The sequence below is a fragment of the Trichomycterus rosablanca genome, chromosome 13, assembly GCF_030014385.1.
Source record: "Trichomycterus rosablanca isolate fTriRos1 chromosome 13, fTriRos1.hap1, whole genome shotgun sequence".
Lineage (NCBI taxonomy): Eukaryota > Metazoa > Chordata > Actinopteri > Siluriformes > Trichomycteridae > Trichomycterus > Trichomycterus rosablanca.
This window is the reverse complement of record NC_086000.1, coordinates 14,270,505-14,296,379: the sequence shown is the minus strand read 5'-3', so window position 1 is coordinate 14,296,379 and position 25,875 is coordinate 14,270,505. Positions and strand designations below refer to the sequence as shown.

The window sequence follows — 25,875 nt, the reverse complement described above, 5'->3', positions numbered from 1 at the left end:
GAATGTGTTGCAGGCCTGAAATTCAGGAATGTATGTTTATTAATAAATGAAATGAAGTTGAGCAGATAAAACATGAAATATCTCAGATTCATCCTGTCTGCAATCAAATAAAAGTCAAAGTAAATGTAAGGAACACTGCATTTTTATTTAATTTGCATTTTCCGTACTGTCCCATCTTTTTCTGATTTGGGGTTATATTTTACAGTATACTTTATATGTTTTAAGTTGCTTGTTAGAAAAATGACACATAAATTACTTTTAGAAAGTACAGAAATTCATTATTCTATTGTCTGCTCACCTGCCCAGTGCACTGATAAGCAGTGTCGCTTCCTTTTCCAAAAACTTGTCTCTCAGAGTGTTCACATCTAACCATACCAATCACTTAATCCCCCAACACACACACTGACACAGATTCACACACACACTAGGGCTGGGAGATTTTCACGATTAATTCGGTTAATTCGAGTGACCGTTTTCACCCGATGTTAGAAATGTGACAATCGCGATTGTTTACATACTTTATATTTTAATTAAAATACTAACATGTCACGAGGCAGAAACTGAGCAGACGCTCGCGGAATATATATCAAGGAAAGTTTAATATAAAAAATGCAAAAACAGTGTACAAAATCAGCGAAAACTAATACAGTAAACGGAAGACAACAAGTGTCATACACGGTAACGGTTAGATTCAGTAATAAGGAGCGCAAACACGATCAGAAGAGTTTAATTAAGATTCACTGAATCGAACACAGCTGAAATGAATCAAAACTCTGGAGCCGATGAGCACGATCAGGATTGGCTGACCGGGGACATGTGATAATCACGTGAGAGTCCGTGGGAGCATGGGAATTGTAGTCTATATTGTTAGAAGCAGATCTTAAGACCTCCATCCCCCCCCCAATCACAAGAGGACAAAATCAAAGCTGAGCTGAGTGATTACTTGATACCTCCCCAGTGTAGATACTGATACAGACTCACTTCAGTGGTGGAAACAGTAAACAGGCTCGTGTTCCTTTTAAGAAATCTTTAAATAACTTATATGGTTTTGCACTTTTCTTGATGTAAGGAGGTTATGCTGCACATTATTTAAAGTAAGTTGTTTGTGAGTTATTCTTATAAAGGATATAGCTAATTCAGATTTCTATTTTGCTTTAATTATTGTTAATTATTGTTATACAGTTATTGTTATAAAGTTTGAGTTCCTTGAAAGAATAATTATCGGTGGTGCTGTTACTATTTTCGCACTTCTGCAGTCTTTTAAATTAAAATGTAAAAAAAAAAAGAAAAAAAAGAAATTTGAGTCTTTGTACAATTGCATTATGCAAGAACAAAAAAATCGAAATCGTAATCGAGAATCGTAATAATTTAAAAATAATCGAGATTTTTTCTTTTTTGGCAAAATCGCCCAGCCCTAACACACACACACACACACACACTAACACACTAAACCAGTCAATAGGAGGCAGACTGAAGTGTCAGTCCTTCTTTATCTCCTCACAACAAACTCCACTCAATTACCTGTCATAGCACAGTGCAAGGAAGAAGAAGGTAGGCATTCCAGCATTTGTAAAAACACTTTAGCAGTGTCAAACACGATACCTCCATCACTTCCCCCTCCTGGGTGAAACAGCTCCGGCTTTCACAAGTTTGCAGTAGTCGTATTTGGATGGGCGTCAAGTTTCTCACACGCCAAATGACAAAAAAAGCAAACAAATTTCGTGTTGTGTTGCTGTGCGAAACCTCAATGACTGGCGACTGGCAAACAGTCACAGAATAGTTAAATCATTTTTATAAGGTCTGAGTCATTTGTTTATAAGTAAGCCCTGATGATGCTGGATGGATAATCTAATTAGTTTAGAGGAAATGTCAAATGTCCAACTGCAGAGGAAGAGCAAGGTCATTAGGTCTCGTCTGTGCTTTTTTTATCAATAGGTGTACAAAACCTTCAGGTGGTTAGATATTGGCCTTAAATGAACAAAATCAGTCTTTAAATGTCACTCATGAAGGGACATTTGGGTGGCACAGTGATACAATGAGCTATGTAAAAAAACATAACAAACTATTCACCGATTAGGCATAACATTATGACCACTTCCTTGTTTCTACACTCACTGTCCATTTAATCAGCACCATTTACCATATAGAAGCACTTTATAGTTTTACAATTACTTTAATGCTGTTCTTCAATGGTCAGGACCCCCCACAGGACCACTACAGAGTAGGTATTATTTGGGTGGTGGATCATTCTCAGCACTGCAGTGACACTGACATGGTGGTGGTGTGTTAGTGTGTGTTGTGCTGGTATGAGTGGATAAGACAAATCAATGCTGATGGAATCTTTAAACACCTCACTGTCACTGCTGGACTGAGAATAGTCCACCAACCAAAAATATCCAGCCAAAAGAGCCCTGTGGGCAGCGTCCTGTGACCACTGATAAAGGTCTAGAAGATGACCAACTCAAACAGCAGCAATAGATGAGCGATCGTCTCTGACTTTACATCTACAAGGTGGACCAACTAGGTAGGAGTGTCTAATAGAGTGGACAGGGAGTGGACACAGTATTTAAAAACTCCAGCAGCGCTGCTGTGTCTGATCCACTCATACCAGCACAACACACACTAACACACCACCACCATGTCAGTGTCACTGCAGTGCTGAGAATGATCCACCACCTGAATAATACCTGCTCTGTAGTGGCCCTGTGGGGGTCCTGACCATTGAAGAACAGGGTGAAAACAGGCTAAAAAAGTATGTAGAGACTACAGATGGACTACAGTCAGTAATTGTAGAACTACAAAGTGCTCCTATATGGTATTGGAGCTGATAAAATGGACAGTGAGTATAGAAACAAGGAAGTGGTCATAATGTTATGCCTGATCAGTGTATAAGCTTTCAGAACTCCAACCAAAACATGTAAAACAATTAAAAGGTAGTCCATTTGTTTCTCTACATACTTTTTAACAATTAGACAATTAGAAAAAAGACCAGTGACAATTACACCGACCTAAAACATAGTTTTATCACAGACTGGACTGAATTTTTTTTTTTTTTTTTGCTAGTTATAACTTTTATTTCAATTTAATTTTGTATATGTATGATTTGTGTAAATTCTGTTTATTTAAACTATTCTCCACACCACTCAAGGAGGATGGGGGTCTCTGCTGAGTCTGGTTCCTCTCAAGGTTTCTTCCTGTAATATCAAGGGAGTTTTGTCTTGCCACTGTTGCCCTCAGCTTGCTTAACAGCGGTTTTTGGTCTATTGGTCCTGGATTCTGTAAAGTTGCTTTGAGACAATCCATTGTAAAATACGCTATAAAAATAAAATTGACTTGATCTCTAAAATTATGTCAAAACTACCTTAAAAGACAAGAATGATACAGTAGGATTTAAATGTCTGGAACAGTCTCCAAACTTAAACAATATCAAGCTGCTATGTGGTGAAATAGACAGAAGGGTGAAAGTAAAACACATCTATGGGAACTTTTGCAACAGTGTTGGGAATAAGTATTCCAAACAATATTTGATTTCTATTGTAGAAAATAAACAGTTTTATGAATGTTTAGCTGTTACTTCTGCAAACAAGCTATTACGATCAATCAAACATTTAGTTTGTATTTCAGTTAACAGTTCTATTTACATTTTCATTTACATTTTTGCCGAGCTTTTATTTAAAGCAACTTACAGTCTAAGCAATTGAGAGTTGAGGGCCTTGCTCAAGGGCCCAACAGTGGCGGGGTTTGAAACAGCGACCTTCTGCTTACTAGTCCAGTACCTTAACCTCTAGGTTACATGTTCTAACCTCTAGTTCCATGATTTATTGTCTCCAATTGTTGATCTATCCTTTAATTTCAGCACAAATTACCAATGAAAATGTAATGTAGTGGTAATATGGTGGTTTGAAACATCTGATTAGTTGTGTTTCATACATCATGAAAGAATTAACAGATTTAAAAAGAAACTATTTTTTCACTTACCTGAAAGCACTACCTCCACCAGGTCTCCCTCCATGATGTCGGATGCACTCTTAACCAGCTGCAAGATGTTGTCAGAAGTTGGGTCATGTCGGAAAAGGAGGATCTTGTCATAAATCCCATAGAACCCACACTCTGGAAACTGCAAGTAAAAAAATAATGGTGTGTTAATCAGGTGTTGCAGGATTTGACATAAATTTTACATTTCTAACTGTGCCTGAAGTCACTAAAATAAAAAAAACAGAAATTCCCAAATGATTCATAATGTCCAACAAACAATAAATGGATGAAAGACATCATTATTAAGCACATGATTTGGGAATGGGCTGTCGAACGAGCCAGTGGTCAGTTGTTTTCAATCTTTTTTACCCATGAAAGTCATTCCTGCATTTCGGGCCTGCAACGCATTCCAAAAAAAGTTGGGACGGGAGATGTTTAAAGCTAGTAATGAGGTGAAAAAACTAAATAATGATGCGATTTTAAACAGGTGATGTCAACAGGTGATTGTAATCATGGTTTGGTACAAAAGCAGCATCCAGGAAAGAAGGAGTCTTTGATGAGCAAAGACGATCAGAGGATCTCCAGTTTGTCAACAAATGTGTGAGAAAATTATTGAAATGTTTAAAAACAATGTACCTCAAAGAAAGATTGGAAGGGATTTGCATATTTCTTCCTCTACAGTGCATAATATCATTAAACCATTCAAGGAATCAGGAGGAATTTCAGTGCATAAAGGCCAAGAGTGCAAGCTGAACGCCCGTGATCTTCCATCCCTCAGACGGCACTGCATCAAGAACCACCACTCAACAATAGCTGATATAACCACATGGGTGAGGGATTACTCTGACAAACCTTTGTCAAGCACTACAATACAGAGTTGCATGCACAAATGCCACTTAACACTTTACTGTGCAAAACCATGTCCAGAAGCGGAGTTGACTTCTCTGGGCTCGAAGGCATCTAGGATGGACCATCACACAGTGGAAATGTGTATTGTGGTCAGATGAATCAGCATTCCAGGTCTTTTTTGGAAAAATTGGACACCGTGTGCTTCGGACCAAGAACTGCATGCAGTCCTGACCCGTCCCCAGTAGAGAATGTGTGGAGAATTTCGAAAAGAAAAATGTGACAACGGCGACCCCGTACTGTTGCACATCTTAAGACGTGTTTGCAGGAAGAATGAGACAAAATAAAAGCTGAAACACTAAATCACTTGGTATCCTCGGTGCCAAAACGTCTTTTAAGTGTGGTGAAAAGGAATGGCAATATAAAAGTCCCAACTTTTTTTTGGAATGTGTTGCAGGTCTGAAATGCAGGAATGGATGTTTATTAATAAATGAAATAAAGCTGAGCATATAAAAAATGAAATATCTCAGGTTCATCCTGTCTGCAATCAAAGTCAAAGAACATGTAAGAAACACTGCGTTTTTTTATTATTTGCATTTTCCATACTGTCCCAACTTTTTCTGATTTGGGGTTGTATTTTTTTTTTATAAAACTACAAACATTTTTAGGTTATTATGAATGATTAGGTGTAGATTAATCAAGTATTGCAATTATATTCATTCAAAATCAAATCCACAACACAATAAAGTGTTCAAAATGTCAAAGGGCTATACATTTTCTAATTCCGTTGTTTATTGTTACCTACTTATCTTAAAGTCACCAAAAACAGCAAACACAGCTCAAACTCTCCTTTATTTATTTCTGTTTTTCCCACTTCCTAAACAATTTTATGGATAAACAGTCTCACAATCAATCCAATGTCAGAAAAAAGAGCAACATATTGACTGACCCATGTAGGCTGCTGGGGAAACGACCTGCTAGCCTCGTTCTATATTGATCACCGCTGGGCTGAGTTACAGCAGCACTGCATGAAGTTCTCCTTCAACGCTACACCATTCATTCAGCATGCTCATACTGAGCCCATTATTGCTTCTTTTCACATACAAAAAATCCAAGAAACGTAGATTTAAACAGTAATTACTCTGCACATCATTTATGCACCATGTGCCAAGAAAAAATTGGATTATTTTACTAATAAAATACTGTCATGGCATAAGCAGGGAAACAAAATGTGCCATATAAATTGTGAAGTCATTTTATTACAGAATGTACAATTAAAAAAAACATTTTATATACAAAACCTGCCATTCAGTATAAAGCTGGGCTGACATATATATGTCACACGTTATAATACGTAGATTTATCAGTGTGATTTGTAACGGTGTGATTCTGCACCTGCAAACTGACAAATAACTCTTAGATTTTAAGAAAAAGTGAGGAAACATCTGTAGATGAAGAACAGCTGTCATACACAGAGGAACAGAATAAGCTGAAACACAGTGCCGAATTAAAAGTGACAGATTTAACAGAATCCACAAATAAAAGAAAATGAACAGCAGAACAAATATCTCAGAGAAATAGTTTAAAAAGCAACGTCTAAACTTTGTCTAAAAGATCTTAATTTTGTGGATATAAATAAATATACACTGATCAGCCATAACATTAAAACCACCTCCTTGTTTCTACACTCACTGTCCATTTTATCAGCTCCACTTACCATATAGAAGCACTTTGTAGTTCTACAATTACTGACTGTAGTCCATCTGTTTCTCTACATACTGTTTAGCCTGCTTTCACCCTGTTCTTCAATGGTCAGGACCCACAGAGCAGGTATTATTTAGGTGGTGGATCATTCTTAGCACTGCAGTGACAATGACATGGTGGTGGTGTGTTAGTGTGTGTTGTGCTGGTATGAGTGGATCAGACACAGCAGCGCTGCTGGAGTTTTTAAATATCGTGTCCACTCACTGTCCACTCTATTAGACACTCCTACCTAGTTGGTCCACCTTCTAGATTGACTTTCGGTTCATCAGAGCTAGGACGCGGAAAAATTGGCTACGTGTCTGCATAGAATTGATGTACAGTCAAGCCAGAAAGTCTGCACACCCCTTTCACCTTCTCCACGTTTTATTACATTACAGACTTATTCTGTAATGAATTGAGTTCATTTTTGTCACAAAATTCTACACAGAATAGCCACAATGACAAAGTGAAAGTACGTTTTTAGACATTTATGCTAATTTATTAAAAATCAAAATGTAAAATATCATATGTACAAAGTGTACACACCCTTTAATATAGCACCCACAAGTGAGCTGAGGTGCATTTTGTTTTCACTGATACTGCTTGAGATGTTTCTACAATGTAATTGGAGTCCTCCTGTGGTAAATTTAATTGATTGGACATGATTGGGGATTGCCAACGCCTGCCTATATAAGGTCACAGTTGACAGTGCATATCAGAGCAAACTCCAAAGCCATGGGGTCAAAGGAATTATCTTATATTAACAGGATTGTGTCAAGGCATAGATTTGGAGAAGGGTACAGAAAAATTGCTGCAGCTTTGGGACAAAGAGCACAGTGGCCATGATCGTTCATAAATGGAAGAAGTTTGGAATCACCAAAACCTTCCTAGACCTGATCGCCCGGCCAAACTGAGCGATCGGGGTTAGACGGGCCTTGGCCAGGGAGGTAAGCAGGAACCCGAGGGTCATTCAGGCAGCACTCCACAAATCATGCCTTTATGGTAGAGTGGCCAGACAGAAGCCACTCCTTAGTAAAAGGCACATGACAGCCTGCTTGAAGTTTGCCTAAAGGCACCTAGAGGACTCTCAAACCATGAGAAACAAGATCGTCAGTAAAAAGAAATTGCATATTTTCTGAACCCCGTTGTCACATAATTATTGGTGATTGTGTGTAGATGTTTGAGGCAAAAAAGAACTCAGAAATAGAAATGCAAACTATACTCTAATATGTGATGTGTACATTTTTTGTTGTTTTGATTCTTTTTGTGTGTGTGTTGACACTATATTATCACATTTTGTGTTGTGTTAATGTGAATGAGCAAAAACTACATTAGGTGTAAATTTAAATACATCAGAATGTTGTGTATACCTTAGTGCTATTTTTGATTCACAATTATAAAAATAAATAAAAATAATTGAGTAGCCGCTCAGGTGGCGCAGCGGTAAAATACGCTAGCGCACCAGAGCTGGGATTTCGAATACATTGTATCAAATCTCAGCTCTTCCATCCGGCTGGGCTGGGCGGCTACATTAACAACGATTGGCTGTTGTTCATGGTGGGATGAGCCGGACCAGGGTTTTTTATAACTGGTGCAATTACGACCTCTGCTGGCTGGCTGATGGTGCCTGCGCAGAGTTAGGGAATAATGCATTGATCAGGGTATGGTTCTCCGTGCACAAGGTTGATCCGCATATATGAACTCGCCTCATGCAGGTGAAAAGAGGCAGTCGGTAGTGCGCACATGTCGGAGGGGGTGTGTGTCAGTTGCGAAAATCCTCAGTCAGCGGTGGAGGGTTGTATCGGTAGAGGTGAAGCGTAACAGTGGCCACTCAGGTGGCGCAGCACCAAAAACAGCTGGGATCTCAAATCCACCGTTTCGAGTCTCAGCTCTGCCTGCCGGTTAGGCTGAGCAGCCACAAGAACAACGATTGGCCTGTTGTTCAGATAGGGGTGGGATTAAGCCGGATAGGGTCTCTCTCATGGCTGATGTAATTATGACCTCTGCTGGCTGATTGATGGCGCCTGCACAGAGACAGGAAAAAAGTGCTGTCAGGGTGTGTCTCCCCATACACAGTGTTGATCTGCATTGCACTCATCAATGTGTAGGTGACAAGATGCATACGGCTGTTGCCCACATGTTGGAGGGGGCGTGGGTTAGGTTCGTTCTCCTCAATCAGAGCGGGGATCGGCACTGGTGGAGAGTAAAGTGTTAACGTCATGATTTACACTTTGGTTACATTCATGACAGAACAGGTAGTTACTCGTTACACAAGATTCATCAGTTCACAAGTTTAATGTCAAACGGTCATGGACAATTTTGTACCTCCAATTCACCTCACTGCATGTCTTCGGACTGTGGGAAAAAGAGCGTCCGGAGGAAACCCATGCAGACCTGAGGAGAACATGCAAACTCCACACAGGAAGGACCCAGACCGTGAGGTCTGCCGTGAGGCAACAGTGCTACCAACTGAGCCACCGCGGCGCCCTAAAATGTATGGTGCAGCATAAAGAGGAGAATCAGACAACAGACTTTTAAGCAGCAGAGATCTCGTATTTAGCAAGAATGGACAAAAATCCAAGTGCAATAATTAGTGTCTTCAGTTCCCAAACCATTAAAATGTCTCATTAATAGGAAAGGTGATAGAACACAGGGGTAAACATGCCTCTGTCCCAAACTTTTGGAGTTTGTTGCAGACACTAGGGCTGGGTATCGCCACTAATTTCCTGGATCGATTCGATTCCGATTCACAAGGTCCCGATTCGATTCGATTCGATTCGATTCGATCTTCGATTTTTGATTAGATTTTTGATTCAATTTCGATTCAACACATTTAGGCATATTTGAGTTACATTAACAGGTTTTGATTAAATATGTACAGATGTTCAGAGAACGAATGTGATAATTGTACAAAGAACATTCATTATTAAAAATATTTGTTTTTACATTTGTTTTTTTTTTATAATTATTTTATATGTCTGACACGCTACAACAGTGTATATGTAATGTAAACATTTACCTGGCTGTTGCACAGCTTATGCCAAGTTTACACTACACGACTTTCTGATTTGCCGGGTCGCTGTACAATTCACACTGCACGACTGATCGGTGATGAGGGGGTTTCACATCTACACCATCTATCACCAGGAGGAATCTCAGATGAGTCTGTCTGGTCTCCCAAACTACGTTTTGTCACGAAAACACACGAGAGAAGTGACGAGGGGTTTAATGATACCACATCCAAAAATACACTCCAACAAGTAGCGAGAGATCAAAGTTTGTGCGCTGATGAGCAGCGTAATATCAAAGAGAAAAAAATAACATAATAATTTGGCAACACGACCAACAGGGATTGTTCTGAAGTTGGAGGTTAATAAATATTTTGTTTTGTAGAGAACGATAACTATATTACTGTTTATAACTGTTTACAACCTCTCCCGTGTGTTTCCCCTCGCTGTTTCACATTGATTAAGAGCCGAGTTGCTCCCGAGCCGGCAAATCTAGCGCCGACCAGTCGCCGAAAATCAGGGCAGAAATCATGTAGTGTGAACCAGATATTCATTACTGGAGCTTCTGCCATGCTGAACTGATGTGCAGGTCAGATCTCGTTGCACGAAAAAATAGTGGCTGGTCACGCAAGATTAAAGGGGGTAACAGATCTCCGTGTACACCGTAAAAAGGGGCTCATTTAAAAGATCGATCTTGCATTTATATGAATCTATATATCGGATCATTCAAATAAAGATCGATTCGAATCGAAAAATCGATTTTATAAACCCACCCCTAGCAGACACTGAATGTTCTTATTCACAAAATACAATGATGTTGATCAGTGAAAATACTTCTATTGGTTAAATAAAGATGCAAGAATTAAAAAATCACAGATCGACACCCAGTTTAATTGAGTGCAGTTTCTTTTTTGTTTTAATGTGTTGTCTTTAGGTCAAGTGTCCAACAATATACAGCTTTTTAAATACTGCATTAATCAACGTAACTCATCATTACATTATACTGAATTAGGGTAAGAAAGCAGCCTCAGAACAGAAAATACAAACACTGATGCTGAAATATTATGGCTGATCTATTACTATGGGTTTATTTGATTAAATCCACACTGCAGATGGGTGTAAGTCTGTGTGGGTTTTTATTTTTCATTTTCCTCGTTCTAATGAGTTTGCTACAATAAAGACACAGAGAGGCGAAAGCACTTTCCGAGGTCTCCATGACAGCAGCCTCACTGTAACAGTATGGGTTGTCATGGCAGCAGGAGCGCAAGGCTCGTCCTGATTGAGCACTATCCATTTACTGGAGACAAATGGATGAGCATGTACCGAGCCGTCAAAGCCGGAGTGACACCCACCGATACTCGTCATTAACCCCTTAGGAGACGCCTGGCTCCAAGCGCTGGGATCTACTAACTATAAATCTGAGGTACAAACTGGTAGGGTGCTGCACCAAGCCTCCATGCAAGCCGCTCTTTCAGAGCTGTTATTTTCCTCCCTCTTTCTCCCTTTTATTTGCTTCTGACGTTTTTATGGATGACAGACTAGGCTGCATGCGAGGAGCATCAATTTAGACGTTGTCTTCCCTTTAAACAACAGGTTGTTAAAGCTGGCTGTCAAGGTGGAACAAGCACTTGTGAGCGAGGCTGAAAAAGGCAGGTGTGCCAATTCAGAGGACAGCCAGGCCAGAAAAAGAGATGGATACAGAGAGACACTCTGAAAGCACTCCGAGTGAATCATGCATTCTGCTTTAACTGCTAACCCTGTACTGCCAATCCACCCTGTACTACTCAATCCATGTAGCCTACCTCATGCTCATCCACTAATCAATCCATTCATCCATCAGTCCGTTAATTTATATCGATATATAAAAATATTGAAACTATATTGGCTTAGATCACAGAAAAAATACATTTAAAATTACCCGCTTTTGGGTTTACCAGCTGGTGTAGACACCAATGGTCCCAGTGAATTAAACACCCTGACTAAAAAGATATAAGATTTGTAGTAAAATATGCATGACAATTACAACACCAAATTAGAAAAAGTTGGGACAGCATGGAAAATGCAAGTAAAATAAAAACAGTGTTCCTTACATTTACTTTGACTTTTATTTTATTGCAGACTGTTTGAACCCAAGATATTTTATGTTTTGTCTGCTCAACATTTGATTTCATTTATTAATATACCTCCATTCCTGTATTTAAGGCCTGCAAAACATTCCAAAAAAAGTTGGGACAAGGGCAATTTAGGGCTAATAATGAGGTGAAAAAACTAAATAATGAGGTGATATCAAACAGGTGATGTCAACAGGTGATTGTAGTCATGGTTTGGTACAAAAGCAGCATCCAGGAAAGGCTGAGTCTCTGATGAGCAAAGATGATCAGAGGATCTCCGGTTTGTCAACAAATGTGTGAGAAAATGATTGAAATGTTTAAAAACAATGTACCTCAAAAAACGATTGAAAAGGATTTGCATATTTCTCCCTCTACAGTGAATAATATCATTAAACGATTCAAAGAATCAGAAGGAATTTCAGTGCGTAAAGGCCAAGGGTGCAAGCTTAAGCTGAACGTCCGTGATCTTTGATCCCTCAGACGACACTGCATCAAGAACCACCACTCAACAATAGCTGATATAACCACATGGGTGAGGGATTATTTTGGCAAAAAAGAAGCCTTATGTTAACAATGTCCAGAAGCGGCATCGACTTCTCTGGGCTCGAAAACTGAACAGATAAAACATGAAATATCTCAGGTTCATCCTGTCTGCAATCAAATAAAAGTCAAAGTAAATGTAAGAAACTCTGTGTTTCTTATTATTTGCATTTTCCATGTTGTCCCAACTTTTTCTGATTTGGGGTTGTAGGAAAAAAAGGAACAAAATGATGTCAATACAGGTCGCTTTTGGCTATTGTTAAGTGCTTTGTAAAATGCTTTGTAATGCTAGACTTATTAAATAAATGTTTCCTTCAACCAATTTAAAAGCAAATGACAGAGAACTGTAACAATTGAATCAATGTGTCTATATCATGCTACACTAATAATAATAACTTGACTATATTACCCAGATGGTCTTTGCACTGACAAATTATGCACGTTCTAATCTATGCCATCATGTTGATTGTTAGGCATAAAAATAAGACACGACTGTTTTCTTCAATATTTTGGCTATGAGTTTAAAAAGCTAACAGATGGCTTATACTTCACTGACTGATATGGGAAGGAAGTCTGCAGCTTGTCACATTGTCAACTACAACATTCAGAAGATGAAGTGGAGAAGAAACATTACACATGTACACCGACCAGGCATAACATTATGACCACTGACAGGTGAAGTGAATAACATCGATTATCTCTTCATCCCGGCACCTGTTAGTGGGTGGGATATATTAGGTCAGTATCTATCAAAAGTGGTCCAAGAAAGGAACAGTGGTAAACCGGCGACAGGGTCATGGACGGCCAAGACTCATTGATGCACGTGGGGAGTGAGGGCTGGCCCGTGTGGTCCGATAGAAAGGTGTCATCGCAGTTTGTTGCGTATGGGGTTGCATAGCCGCAGACCAGTCAGGGTGCCCCTGCCGACCCCATCCACCGCAGAAAGCGCCAACAATGGGCACGTAAGCATTGGAACTGGACCACAGAGCAATGGAAGAAGGTGGCCTGGTCTGATGAATTTTTTTTTTTTTTTACACCACGTGGATGGTCAAGTGCGTGTGCGTCGCTTATCTGGGGAACACATGGCACCAGGATGCACTATGGGAAGAAGGCAACCCGGTGGAGGCAGTGTGATGCTTTGGGCAATGTTCTGCTGGGAAACCCTGGGTCCTGCCATCCATGTGGATGTTTCTTTGACACGTACCACCTACCTAAGCATTGTTGCAGACCATGTACACTCTTTCATTGAAACGGTATTCCCTGATGGCTGTGGCGTCTTTCAGCAGGATAATGCGCCATGCCACAAAGCAAAAATGTTCAGGAATGGTTTGAGGAGTACAACAAAGAGTTTGAGGTGTTGACTTGGCCTCCAAATTATCCAGATCTCAATCCAATCAAGCATCTGTGGGATGTGCTGGACAAACAAGTCCGATCCATGGAGGCCCCACCTCACAACTTATCTTGGTGCCAGATACCATAGCACACCTTCAGGGAGTCCATGCCTCAACAAATCAGGGCTGTTTTGGCAGCAAAACAGGGACCAACACAATATTAGGAAGGTGGTCATAATGTTATGCCTCATCTGTGTTTATTCCATAGGCCAAATCAGGCTGAAAGTATTTGGCTGCATTCATGTGTCCATAATTTCTTACCAATAGACCTGTCCCTTTTTCATTTTTTCAGTCCTTAATTGTTGCTGTTTAGCAAACTTAACACTCTACAGTGGTGTGAAGCTGGCACAGCTATTAAGAACCTAAGAACCTAACAAAATCAGGCTCACTGTTAGGTCAAAAGAATAAGTTCAGGACCACTGACCATTACTATCTGCTAAACCAATCAGCTGCCAGATAAGTAATCAAGTAATTAATTCTATGTATCTATTTTTCTCTTGACATAACTTTAATATTCCTTTGAAATCCCATGAATTTAAGATTGCAAACCATGAAATGGGAACCAATATACAATATTGGCAAAATAATTATTTGACCTTGTTTACTTTATTTTTTATTTTTAAGGAATCCTGTGACAAAAATTTACCAAATTGTCTGGTATTAAATATTATTTCACACCTAACTGAACAAAAACTTGTATTTATTATTGAATATTTCATTTTAAACAATATTTTAAGGCAAAGCCTTTGGAGGCAATGAGTGCAATTTAGAGCTTTGTTTGCACTGGTAGCTTGGTTTAGTAATTTTGAGCAAACTCCATTCTCCCAAACTGTGAGTTTACTCTTTTCACAGATTTTTCAGGCTACATCAAAATGGTCAAGTGGCATCGCCCAGGTGGCGCAGCGGGATATTCCGCTTGCACACCAGCACCGAGTTTCTGAACTCCTCGGTTCGAAACTCGGTGTTGCATCCGGTCAGCTGAGCGCCATCTAGCAGGCATAATTGGCAGTGCCTGCAGCAGATACTTATTGGTCACCATATCTGCAGGGTGGGGGGCCAGACTATGTGTGAGTGGGGGGCCGGACTATGTGTGGGTGGGTGGGTCTTCATACGCTGTGTAAGGACCCTGATTGGCGGAAGAGATGCCTGTGCAGAATGCAGGGGCAAGAAGAGGAGGGCTGTGCACGTGTCGGAAGAGGCGTGTACAGCGACGCGCTCTTCTCGGATGCAATCTGGTATCTCTCAGCAGCGGAAGAATAATTAAGTGCGCTAAATCGGGAGGAAAATAGGGAGAAAATGCATAATAAATAAATTATATAAAATTATATGTAAAATTATATAAATTATATATAAAATTATGTATAAATATAATTTATAAATATAAACATATAAATGTAATTATATATAAATATATAATTATATATAAAATTATATAATATAATTATAATAATATATATAATATAATAAATATAATAAATTATAAATATATAATTACATTAAATTATACAAAATAAAATTATAATAATACAATTTATTAAAATGGTCAAGTGGTTTTACTCAACTATTCCAAGGAGTTTTTGAGATATGCTTTATATAATTAACCTGCTGAACAACCCATGACCTTTCTGACAGTGGGCTATATGTTTCTTTTTAAAAATTCAGTAAGAGCCCTCTGATAGTGCTTTATAAATTAGTGCCACAACAAACAAAGCAACCCCAAAACAAAAGTGAGCCACTCACATGTTTAAATGTAGAGATTCTGTTCTTTTTTGAATGCTTAATTTTTTGTGCACATAGAGCTGACATTTTTTATCTGTCCAAGTCCTTCTCGGAAAATTTGCTTTGGACTGACAAAGAGAACCTGTGGAAAACTAAAGAAGTTATTTAAGAAGTCAAGTCTAGGGCTGCCGCTAAAAAGCTTTGATGGTACCACAGCAGCACTAGCGCGATGTTGCTAGTCTATACTGTTTCATTGAACTCGCTAAGGAATACGGTATTTTAGGATCTCCACGATTAAGAAGTTTAGTTAGAACGCATTTTTAATTCTATATTGTTCCGTTAAGCTTTTTAATTGCAGAAATCTTGGAATACCGTATTTCTTAGCGAGTTCAGTTAGGGCGCATTCACACGCGCCGCACACTTGCTCCATTGGTTACCACTGTGTTGACATGGCTTAGAATGTGAAGAAAGTTTTGAGTGAATGTGTAGGTTAGAATCTGGGCTCATTCTGTCGTTACTGTATGTTGGACTTAATGAGCTGTGCCTACCTCTATTTTATTTCTGCTATAAGTTTAAGCACTTTGCTTTGTGTACGCAATGCCATAAACACATGTTGCACTTTGTTTAATATGGAGCACTTGAGATTTTAATAATGTGAACATAAACCCTGTTTACATATTATTATGCCATACAGTTTGTTTATAAAATCGACTAATCGATAAAACAGTCTTTAGATTAATTGATAGAACAATAGTCGTTAGTGGCAGACCTAGTCAAGTCAAATTTATTTGTATAGCGCTTTTTACAATGGACATTGTCTAAAAGCAACTTTACAGAATCAAAGACCAACAGACCAAAAATCCCTGTTCAGCAAGCCGAGGGCGACAGTGGCAAGGAAAACCTCCCTTAAAAAATACAGGAAGAAACCTTGAGAGGAACCAGACTCAAACAATAATGTAATGTAAATGTAAGAAGAGATGACAGATCTATTTATCCATTTTGTATGTATTTGGTTTTGTAAAACAATAAACTGGGAATACCAGACTGTGTTAAACATGCTTTTTAAGACAAACATAGAGAATAATAATGAGAAAAAAAACATAATTAGCATATTAACCAATGTTGTGCAGTAAAGGACTGGAGGTAGAGACCATATGGTCAAACTGTCTGTAATTACAGTAATGAAAAAAATCTAGCTTTATTTATATTTTACCCAGGAACCTCTGTCCTCTGTTGCTTTGTAATCTCATAAACACTGTGATCTGATTTTGCCAATAAACACGGAGGTAAGAAAAGACCCTCACCTTTTCATGAAGGTCTTCAAGACGCTGAACACTGAGCATGTCCTGTTGCATCACGTGTTATCGTCAGGTGTTAAAAAGGTTCATTAATGGGAAAATGCTGTCCAGTGGTGCATTGATGTGATGCACACAGCTCTGGTGTGGCAGAGGTGTGAAGTCTGATTGTTGAGCGGTAGAGGCTTAATTAGATAAGGTTTATAAGTTCAAACTCAAAGCACACCATGAAGTGCCTGTGGTCATGTATGCATAAATAATATATCCAGTCAACAGCGCCCCGTGGGCAGCGTCCTGTGACCACTGATAAAGATCTAGAAGATGACCAACTCAAACAGCAGCAATAGATGAGCGATCATCTCTGACTTTACATCTACAAGGTGAATTAACTAAGGAGGAGTGTCTAACAGTTAGTGGACACGATATTTAAAAACTCCAGCAGCGCTGCTGTGTCTGATCCACTCATACCAGCAGAACACACACTAACACACCACCACCATGTCAGTGTTACTGCAGTGCTGAGAATGATCCACCACCCAAATAATACCTGCTGTGTGGTGGTCCTGTGAGGGTCCTGACCATTGAAGAACAGGGTGAAAGCAGGCTAAAAAGGTATGCAGGGAAACATATGGACTACAGTCAGTAATTGTAGAACTACAAAGTGCTTCTATATGGTAAGTGGAGCTGATAAAATGGACAGTGAGTGTAGAAACAAGGAGGTGGTTTTAATGTTATGGCTGATCAGTGTATAGGTATGTGAACACCACTCCTACTTGCTGAGTCCTAGTGTTTTAGACACACCCACTGATAATGGGTGTATGGAATAAATTATATAAAATAATTCTTATGCTTCCAACTTCGTGGCAGTAATTTGTGGAAGGTTCTTACATGTTCCAGCAGCTATGAAACACATTTGGGATCAATTTGGAATCGATTGTGTCTGACCTCACAAATGCTTTTTGGAATAGGCACATATTCTAACAGACACACACCATATACTCTAAAAGATATAGTTTATATCAATGGTACTAATATAAGGATCTAAACAAACAATTTATTAATGGCTCAGGTATGTACATGGCTCATTTTAAACCCCTTAAACATTGGAAACATTGTAATAAAGTTAAAAACTGTGTGTATTGACAAAAGGTTTCAGAAATATTAATCACTTAAAAATCTGAGTATTGTACGTTATATTATTATAATTATGTTGGAATTATGCTGGAATATAGTAAATAGTAAAACTGCTGATTAAGTGTATATATGTATACGTACTGTATATGTATGTATAAATATTGATATGGTATTAATCAATACTTTTAAAAGTTCAATATTGAAAATTAGTTACATTGATGACAACTGAGGAATCACAGTGATGAATGCCATATCAGTTTATTTGGTTCTTTTAATCAACGTGACCTTTTGTGGGGGAAAAAAAGTGTATTATGGTCACATCTGTCAACAGTTCATTTTTCCAACAGCTCATTTTCTTAGTCTTTAATTTTCCCAGAAAGATTGTGGCTTCTGCCAAACACAAGTATGGCTTTTTTATTTTTGACAATGACTGTATATTCATGCCTCGTCACAGTTAGTTCGAGGACACCCTTAGAAAGTTCCTTGGACAATGCACTGTAAATGGTACGTCCTTATAAACCCATATGTGAGCCTTTCTGAACTTTCCGAATGTTCAATCAATTTTAATTGCAAGAGGTGGACTACAACTGAACTGAAGCGAACAGGATGCCCCTGATTAGTATTTGGAATGCCACAGCAAATCAGAATACATGTATACATGAGCCACATATTACTAGGCAATAGATAAATGTAGCTTATTCAGACTTTAAATACTTAATACAATTTAGCTTAATAAAATTAATGTCAACATTAACTGTGCATTAGTGTGCATGTCAACACATTTAGTGACCCTGTGTTCAAGCATTTCCTAATTCATGGCTGTTGTTTGGTTTTTTAGATTATTAGTCCATCCGGACAAACTTACCATCTGTATAAGATGAAAGTTTGGTTTTCTTCCCGAGTAAGGAACTAACATTTGCATAGAAATGGCTCCAAGTGATAATCCTGACTGGTATTTAAAAAAATATGCAGAGCTGCCAGAACTTTTAAATTGTAATATATGTGGCTTATTCTAATAGATGCAGTCTAACTAGCCCTATTTATTTAGGTACAGAGTATTTTTTATTATTATTCTGAAGCAGATGGTGATAGTACAGATCAAATGTACATTTTAAGGTTGTTTTACACTTGTTTAGAATACTGAGGTATGTACTCAAGTTCGAATTTGGGCTTGCTGGATTGCTGGATTTTTTATTTTAATTCTTTGCAAAGATTGCAAAATCTGGGATCAAATATTTGTCTTTAAAATATGATTTGTTAGTTACATCACAAAAGCATTTAGCCAATCACATTATTTAGTTTCTGATCATGGGAGTGTATCCCATTTACACATTTTTGAAGTAAACCCCAGACTTTTGTATTTAGTTGAACTAGAGTTCAGTACCCAGGACTGCACCCTGACACAAAAACTGTCTAAACATGCCCAAACGTACCAAATTTAGTAAGTCTGGAACTAAAGGACAAGTTTAAAAATGCCCTAAAAGGGGTTTAATATTAGAGTGTGAATAGCAGGAGCTTTTGTAAAGACCTTTGTCATATTTTATAGTAGTGTACCAGGCAGAAGATTTATGAGATGTCACATTTTTATCCTAATGGAGGTGGTCTTTTTCAAAGTGACAAGGCCTGCATATGTATTCCATTACCCATGTAGATTCTATTGAAATACAATGGTAGCATATGTTTACTGTACACTAATAATGTTTAGACACTGTAAATGTGAGAGAAATAAATCAGCACTGTAGCTGTATACTCTGTAACTAATTAAGGGATGCACTGTACTGTGCAAAAGTCTTAGGCCACCATTAGATTAAAGCAATAAGCCACGAGAGACTGCGATTTTATCACGGGGAAGGTTGTTTTGGCACGACGCGAAGTGGAGTGCCTAAAACGTCTTTCCCGTGATAAAATCATAGCAGTAATGCACGGTCTCGAGTGGCTTATTGTTTTTATAAAACGGCGGTCAACATAAAACGTAATAAAATACAACAATGTTCAATTTATAAATGTTTTTATTTACAAAAACACTTACAAAAAGCATTCTTCCGCGACCCCAGGTAGTTCGTTAACAGTGTTGCTAGGCAACATGAGGGCGAACATAACATTCACTTTTTCTTTTCAGTGGCGTATTACTATGGAATGATGTGAGGCATTTATCAGGGATTTTACAACGGCTTTGAACGCGGCTCAGCCAATCAGATTTTAGGACCGGAACTATCCGTTTTACAATTGCTGTTTTAGCAATGGTATAATTATATAACCACAATTTCATTATTTCTCAGTCTATTTATTAGAATACAACAAGAAAGTAAAGTAAAATTTGTGTCCAGTATTACAAAAGCAGAAAAGAAATCTGAAAAACAGCTTCTATAGGCTTAAGTTGCAAGTATTTACTGTAACCTATATGAAATTGCATCCTAATTAATGTCATTGATAACATCTGTATTTGTTCTACTGTTTCAGGTTAAAATCACTGCTGTAAAAACTTCTATTACAGCAGGTTTGAGCATTACATGAACATGTTGTATGAGTTTAATTTTTTGGAAGCTTGCCAATATGAGTAAGACCAACTTTCAATCAAAAGTCAGAGAATTTGACAGACATAAAATCATAATTTTGCATCAGCAGGCCACTCTCAAAGGTATATCAGAAAACAAATCAGAAGCTTAAGATGTGGTATTCAAAGCTGTTATGAAGAAATTTTAAGAATCAGGTCAAGGACAAAAAGAGGACTTGATGAGAAGTTTCTCAGAGTTTCTTCATTCAGAGACTGGAAGAAGTCCAACAAGGACCTGGCTCAACATCTGGCAGCTTCATTGGGACACCCTTCTAGTCCAAAAGATCAGGAATGATCTTTTAAAAAGAGCAGCAGCCAAGAAATCACTTTAACGGAAGGGGAATAACATCCAACATACATTCATGAGTGGACTTCTGTATCTGGTGCCTTGTTTCTTGGTCTGTGTTTGACCAATTGTAATTCTAATATTATGCATTTTGACTGCTCATAATTTACCTAATCTCACCTGCTTGCAATTTAATTTAAGTCCATACTGACTTCTCTGTGTTCTGCTAGATACACATCAGCCATAACATTAAAACCACCTCCTTGTTTCTACACTCACTGTCCATTTTATCAGCTCCACTTACCATATACAAGCACTTTGTAGTTCTACAATTGCTGACTGTAGTCCATCTGTTTCTTTACATACCTTTTTAGCCTGTTTTCACCCTGTTCTTTAATGGTCAGGACTCCCACAGGACCACCACAGAGTAGGTATTATTTAGGTGGTGGATCATTCTCAGCACTGCAGTCACAATGACATGGTGGTGGTGAGTTAGTGTGTGTTAGAGTTTTTAAATACAGTGTCAACTTACTGTTCACTCTTTTAGACACTCCTGTCTAGTTGGTTCACCCTGTAGATGTAAAGTCAAACATGATCGCTCATCTATTGCTGATGTTTGAGTTGGTCATCTTCTAGACCTTCATCAGTGGTCACATGACGCTGCCCATGGGGCGTTGTTGGCTGGATATTTTTGGTTGGTAGACTATTCTTAGTCCAGCAGTGACAGTAAGGTGTTTAAAAACTCCATCAGCATTGCTGTGTCTTATCCACTCATACCAGCACGACACACACTAACACACCACCACCACGTCAGTGTCACTGCAGTGCTAAGAATGACCCACCACACAAATAATACCTGCTCTGTAGTGGTCCTGGGAGAGTCCTGACCATTGAAGAACAGCATTAAAGGGGGCTAACAAAGCATTGCAGAGAAACAGATGGACTACAGTCAGTAATTGTAGAACTACAAAGTGCTTCTATATGGTAAGTGGAGCTGATAAAATGGACAGTGAGTGTAGAAACAAGAAGGTGGTTTTACTGTTATGGCTGATCGGTGTAGTTATTGCTTTTGTGACAGTAAATGAATGTACTATACTGCATGTGATCTGTATTCAAATGTTTGTTATTTAGTTATGTCTCTGCGTACAGCAGTTAACATCTTTTATCAGTACAAAGAACAGGAAATATTGACTGCAAAAGTCAATCTTTTCATTCAGAGAGACTCACTCACCAGGCCACGTCCTTTTACAGAACAAGCCACGAAACACACACACCGTTCACCAATCACTGCCGTCCCTAGCAATGTTGAGTCTGCAGGCTAGCAGGTGCTAGCTGTGCTGTGATAACCACTGGTCAATACTGTTGGAGCATTGTGCTTTTGTTTTTCTCCCTCCCTCTGTGCCTACAGGACCAGAAAAGCCTAAACGTTTTGCCAATGGCAGGCATGGGGTCACATTCAAGACATTGCAAAAAGGGCAAACAGATACGCTCAGGGCTCTGCAAATGTCGTTTCATGTTTGGAAACTACAGCTCTATTCGTACAAACACAAACTGTTGTGTTTAATGTTTTCATTTACTATAGCTTTAATCATACAGTACATACAGTGACTACTATTATTCATTACAGGATGAAATTCTTTATGCATAGATTTATATGCTTGTACACAAACACATAACATGTACATAGTGAGCACTGTCACACTTCACAAAACTGTCATGCCAATCTTACAACCCCAAATGTTGGGACAGCATGGAAAAAGCAAATAATAAAAAACACAGAGTTTCTTACATTTACTTTGACTTTTATTTGATTGCAGACAGGATGAACCTGAGATATTTCATGTTTTATCTGCTCAACTACATTTCATTTATTAATAAACATCCATTCCTGCATTTCAGGCGTGCAACACATTCCAAAAAAAGTAGGGACAGTAAAGCATTTACCACTTTGTAATGTTGCCATTGCTTTTCACCACACTTAAAAGATGTTTTGGCACCGAGGAGACCAAGTGATTTAGTGTTTCAGCTCTTATTTTGTCTCATTCTTCCTGCAAACACGTCTTAAGATGTGCAACAGTACGGGGTCGTCGTCGTCGCATTTTTCGTTTCAAAATTTTCTATTGGGCACAGCATATGTTGCTCTAAGATCTCAATGTACTTTTCTGCATTAATGCTGCCATCACAGGAGTGTAAATGACCTTTGTCAAGGGCACTGACACAGCCTCATACCATGACAGACCCTGACTTTTGGACTTGTTACTGATAACAGTCTGAATGGTCCTTTTCATCTTTTCTCCAGCGCACACGGTGTCCATTTTTTCCAAAAAAGACCTGGAATGCTTATTCATCTGATCACAATACACGTTTCTACTGTGTGATGGTCCATCCCAGATGCCTCAGAACCCAGAGAAGTTGACGCCGCTTCTGGACATGGTTAACATAAGGCTTCTTTTTTGCACACTAAGGTTTTAAGTGGCATTTGTGCATGTAACTCTGTATTGTAGTGCTTGACAAAGGTTTGCCAAAGTAATCTCTCACCCATATGGTTATATCAGCTATTGTTGAGTGGCAGTTCTTGATGCAGTGCCGTCTGAGGGAACAAAGATCACAGGCATTCAGCTTAAGCTTGCGCCCTTAATGATATTATGCACTGTATAAGGAGAAATATGCAAACCCCTTCCAATCTTTCTTTGAGGTACATTGTTTTTAAACATTTTAATCATTTTCTCACGCATTTGTTGACAAACTGGAGATCCTCTGATCATCTTTCCTCATCAAAGACTCCAAACCATGATTACAATCACCTGTTGACATCAGCTGTTTGGAATCACATCATTATTTAGTTTTTTCACCTCATTACACTGTCCCAACTTGGAATGTGTTGCAGGCCTAAAATGCAGGAATGGAGGTATATTAACAAATTACATAAAGTTAAACATGAAATATCTTGGGTTTAGACTGTCTGCAATCAAATAAAAGTCAAAGTAAATGTAAGGAACACTGCATTTTTGTTTTATCTGCATTTTCCATACTGTCCCAAGTTTTTCTGATTTGGGGTGGTAGAACAGCTGAACTTTTCTAAGGTCTGTGTGGGTTTCCTCTGGGAGATCCGGTTTCCTCCCACAGTCCAAAGACATGCAAGTGAGGTGAATTGGAGACATTGAATTGTCCATGACTGTGTTTGACATTAAACTTGTGAACTGATAAACCTTGTGTAACCAGTAACTACCTGTCCTGTCATTAATGTAACCACAGTGTGTAAAACATGACATTAAAATCCTAATAAATACATATTATGGGGTTATCAGGATCACTTGAATTGATGGTAGGTGTTACCACTATTTACTAGTTTGAATGTGATTGGTTATTTCTGAACACAGCCACATACCCAACAATAAGAGAGTGTGTGCAACCACATTATTTTACTTTTATTTTACTTTTCTAAACTGTAGGTTAAATTAAAGGTGAAAATAAATCTGACATGGTAAATCTTGCTTATCTAAACATACATATACATACATACAGTTAAATACCAACAAAACTATGAGAACGAATTTTACTGAAAGGTTCAGACCTTGAGTGTCTGTTCCAAACCCTACAGAAAGTCACTGCCTGCATACATTAGCATGTCGTTAATACAGAGGACAACCTGCATAAAAAGCATACTCTCATTTAAAGCAAGACTACACACTGTATCTAATTAAAACACTCTTTTAGGCCTGCTAAGATTCTCATTGTCACCTTAATAGCTGTACGTTCACACTTTATTCGTGAGTGTTTTGCAGCTCTCATAGCCAGCGCCAGCATGCCCACTAACTAACCCCTGGCACTGTGAGCTGACGCTTAGGCGTCACACAGGTTCTATTGGGCTTTAAGGTGCTATGGCAGATCATTAGAATTACGTGACGGGCTTAGCAGGTGGTACTCCTCTAAATTAACAGTAATTCTGATATTTCCTTTTTGATGAGCTTTATTGAACTCCTCACCACAGTATGTGGTGCAACAATCATTAAACAAAATGAGCACTAGATGTTATCTCCTACATGTAAGTGCTAAGAATTCAATGAATTCAAACTTTTACTGTTTCAGTATGATAAGTGAAGCATACACCGATCAGCCATAACATTAAAACCACCTTGTTTCTACACTCACTGTCCATTTTATCAACTCCATCTGCTTCTCTACAAACCTTTTTAGCCTGCTTTTACCCTGTTCTTCAATGGTCAGGACCCCCCACAAAACCACCACAGAGCAGGTATTTGGGTGGTGGATCATTCTCAGCACTGCAGTGATACTGACATGGTGGTGGTGTGTTAGTGTGTGTTGTGCTGGTATGAGTGGATAAGACACAGCAGTGCTGCTGATGGAGTTTTTAAACACCTCACTGTCACTGCTGGTCTGACAATAGTCCACCAACCAAAAATATCCAGCACACAGCGCCCCGTGGGCAGCGTCCTGTGATCACTGATGAAGGTTTAGAAGACGACCAACTCAAACAGCAGCAACAGGTGAGCCATCATCTCTGACTTTACATCTACAAGGTGGACCAACTAAGTGGGAGTGTCTAATAGAGTGGACAGTGAGTGGACACTGTATTTAAAAAGTCCAGCAGCGCTGCTGTGTCTGATCCACTCATAGCAGCACAACACACACTAAAACACCACCTCCATGTCAGTGTCACTGCAGTGCTGAGAATGGTCCACCACCTAAATAATACCTGCTCTGTGGTGGTTCTGTGGGGGTCCTGGCCATTGAAGAACAGCATGAAAGGGGGCTAACAAAGCATGCAGAGAAACAGATGGACTACAGTCAGTAATTGTAGAACTACAAAGTGCTTGTATATGGTAAGTGGAGCTGATAAAAGGGACAGTGAGTGTAGAAACAAGAGGGTGGTTTCAATGTTATGGCTGATCGGTGTGTATATATATTAACAAAGCAATAACTGTACAAAGAATAAAACCAACCTATGGAGGAAAGGGGACAGACTAGTGATAGCATAAAGAGGGAGAGCTGGATGTCGCAATACCTTACCCTGCAATCAACTGTGGCAAAACCAATCACTTTGAAAAAAGAACAAAACAAGAACTTTCTGCACTACCTGGATTTGACCCTTCCAGGTAGACACCGCTATCAATTTCTATGATTTTACGGTCGTTCTCGCACCCAAATGAAAACAGAAACATCAGGCACAACTGGGGCATTCCACTCATCCAGTGCATTCCTCTCATTAGGCCCTTCACCAGGACACTGACCTTTATACAGCCGGCATCACA

At 38.8% G+C, this 25,875-nt stretch overlaps 1 protein-coding gene across 1 annotated transcript in view; it reads right to left on the bottom strand.

Annotated features, from left to right (window-relative positions):
• prkd1 (protein kinase D1) overlaps positions 1-25,875 on the bottom strand; it is a 111,692-nt gene that overhangs the window by 60,733 nt on the left and 25,084 nt on the right. Inside the window, exon 2 of the mRNA XM_063006890.1 lies at positions 3,979-4,117. Coding sequence (XP_062862960.1) covers positions 3,979-4,117 — 139 coding nt within the window. The remainder of the gene's footprint in view (positions 1-3,978; positions 4,118-25,875) is intronic.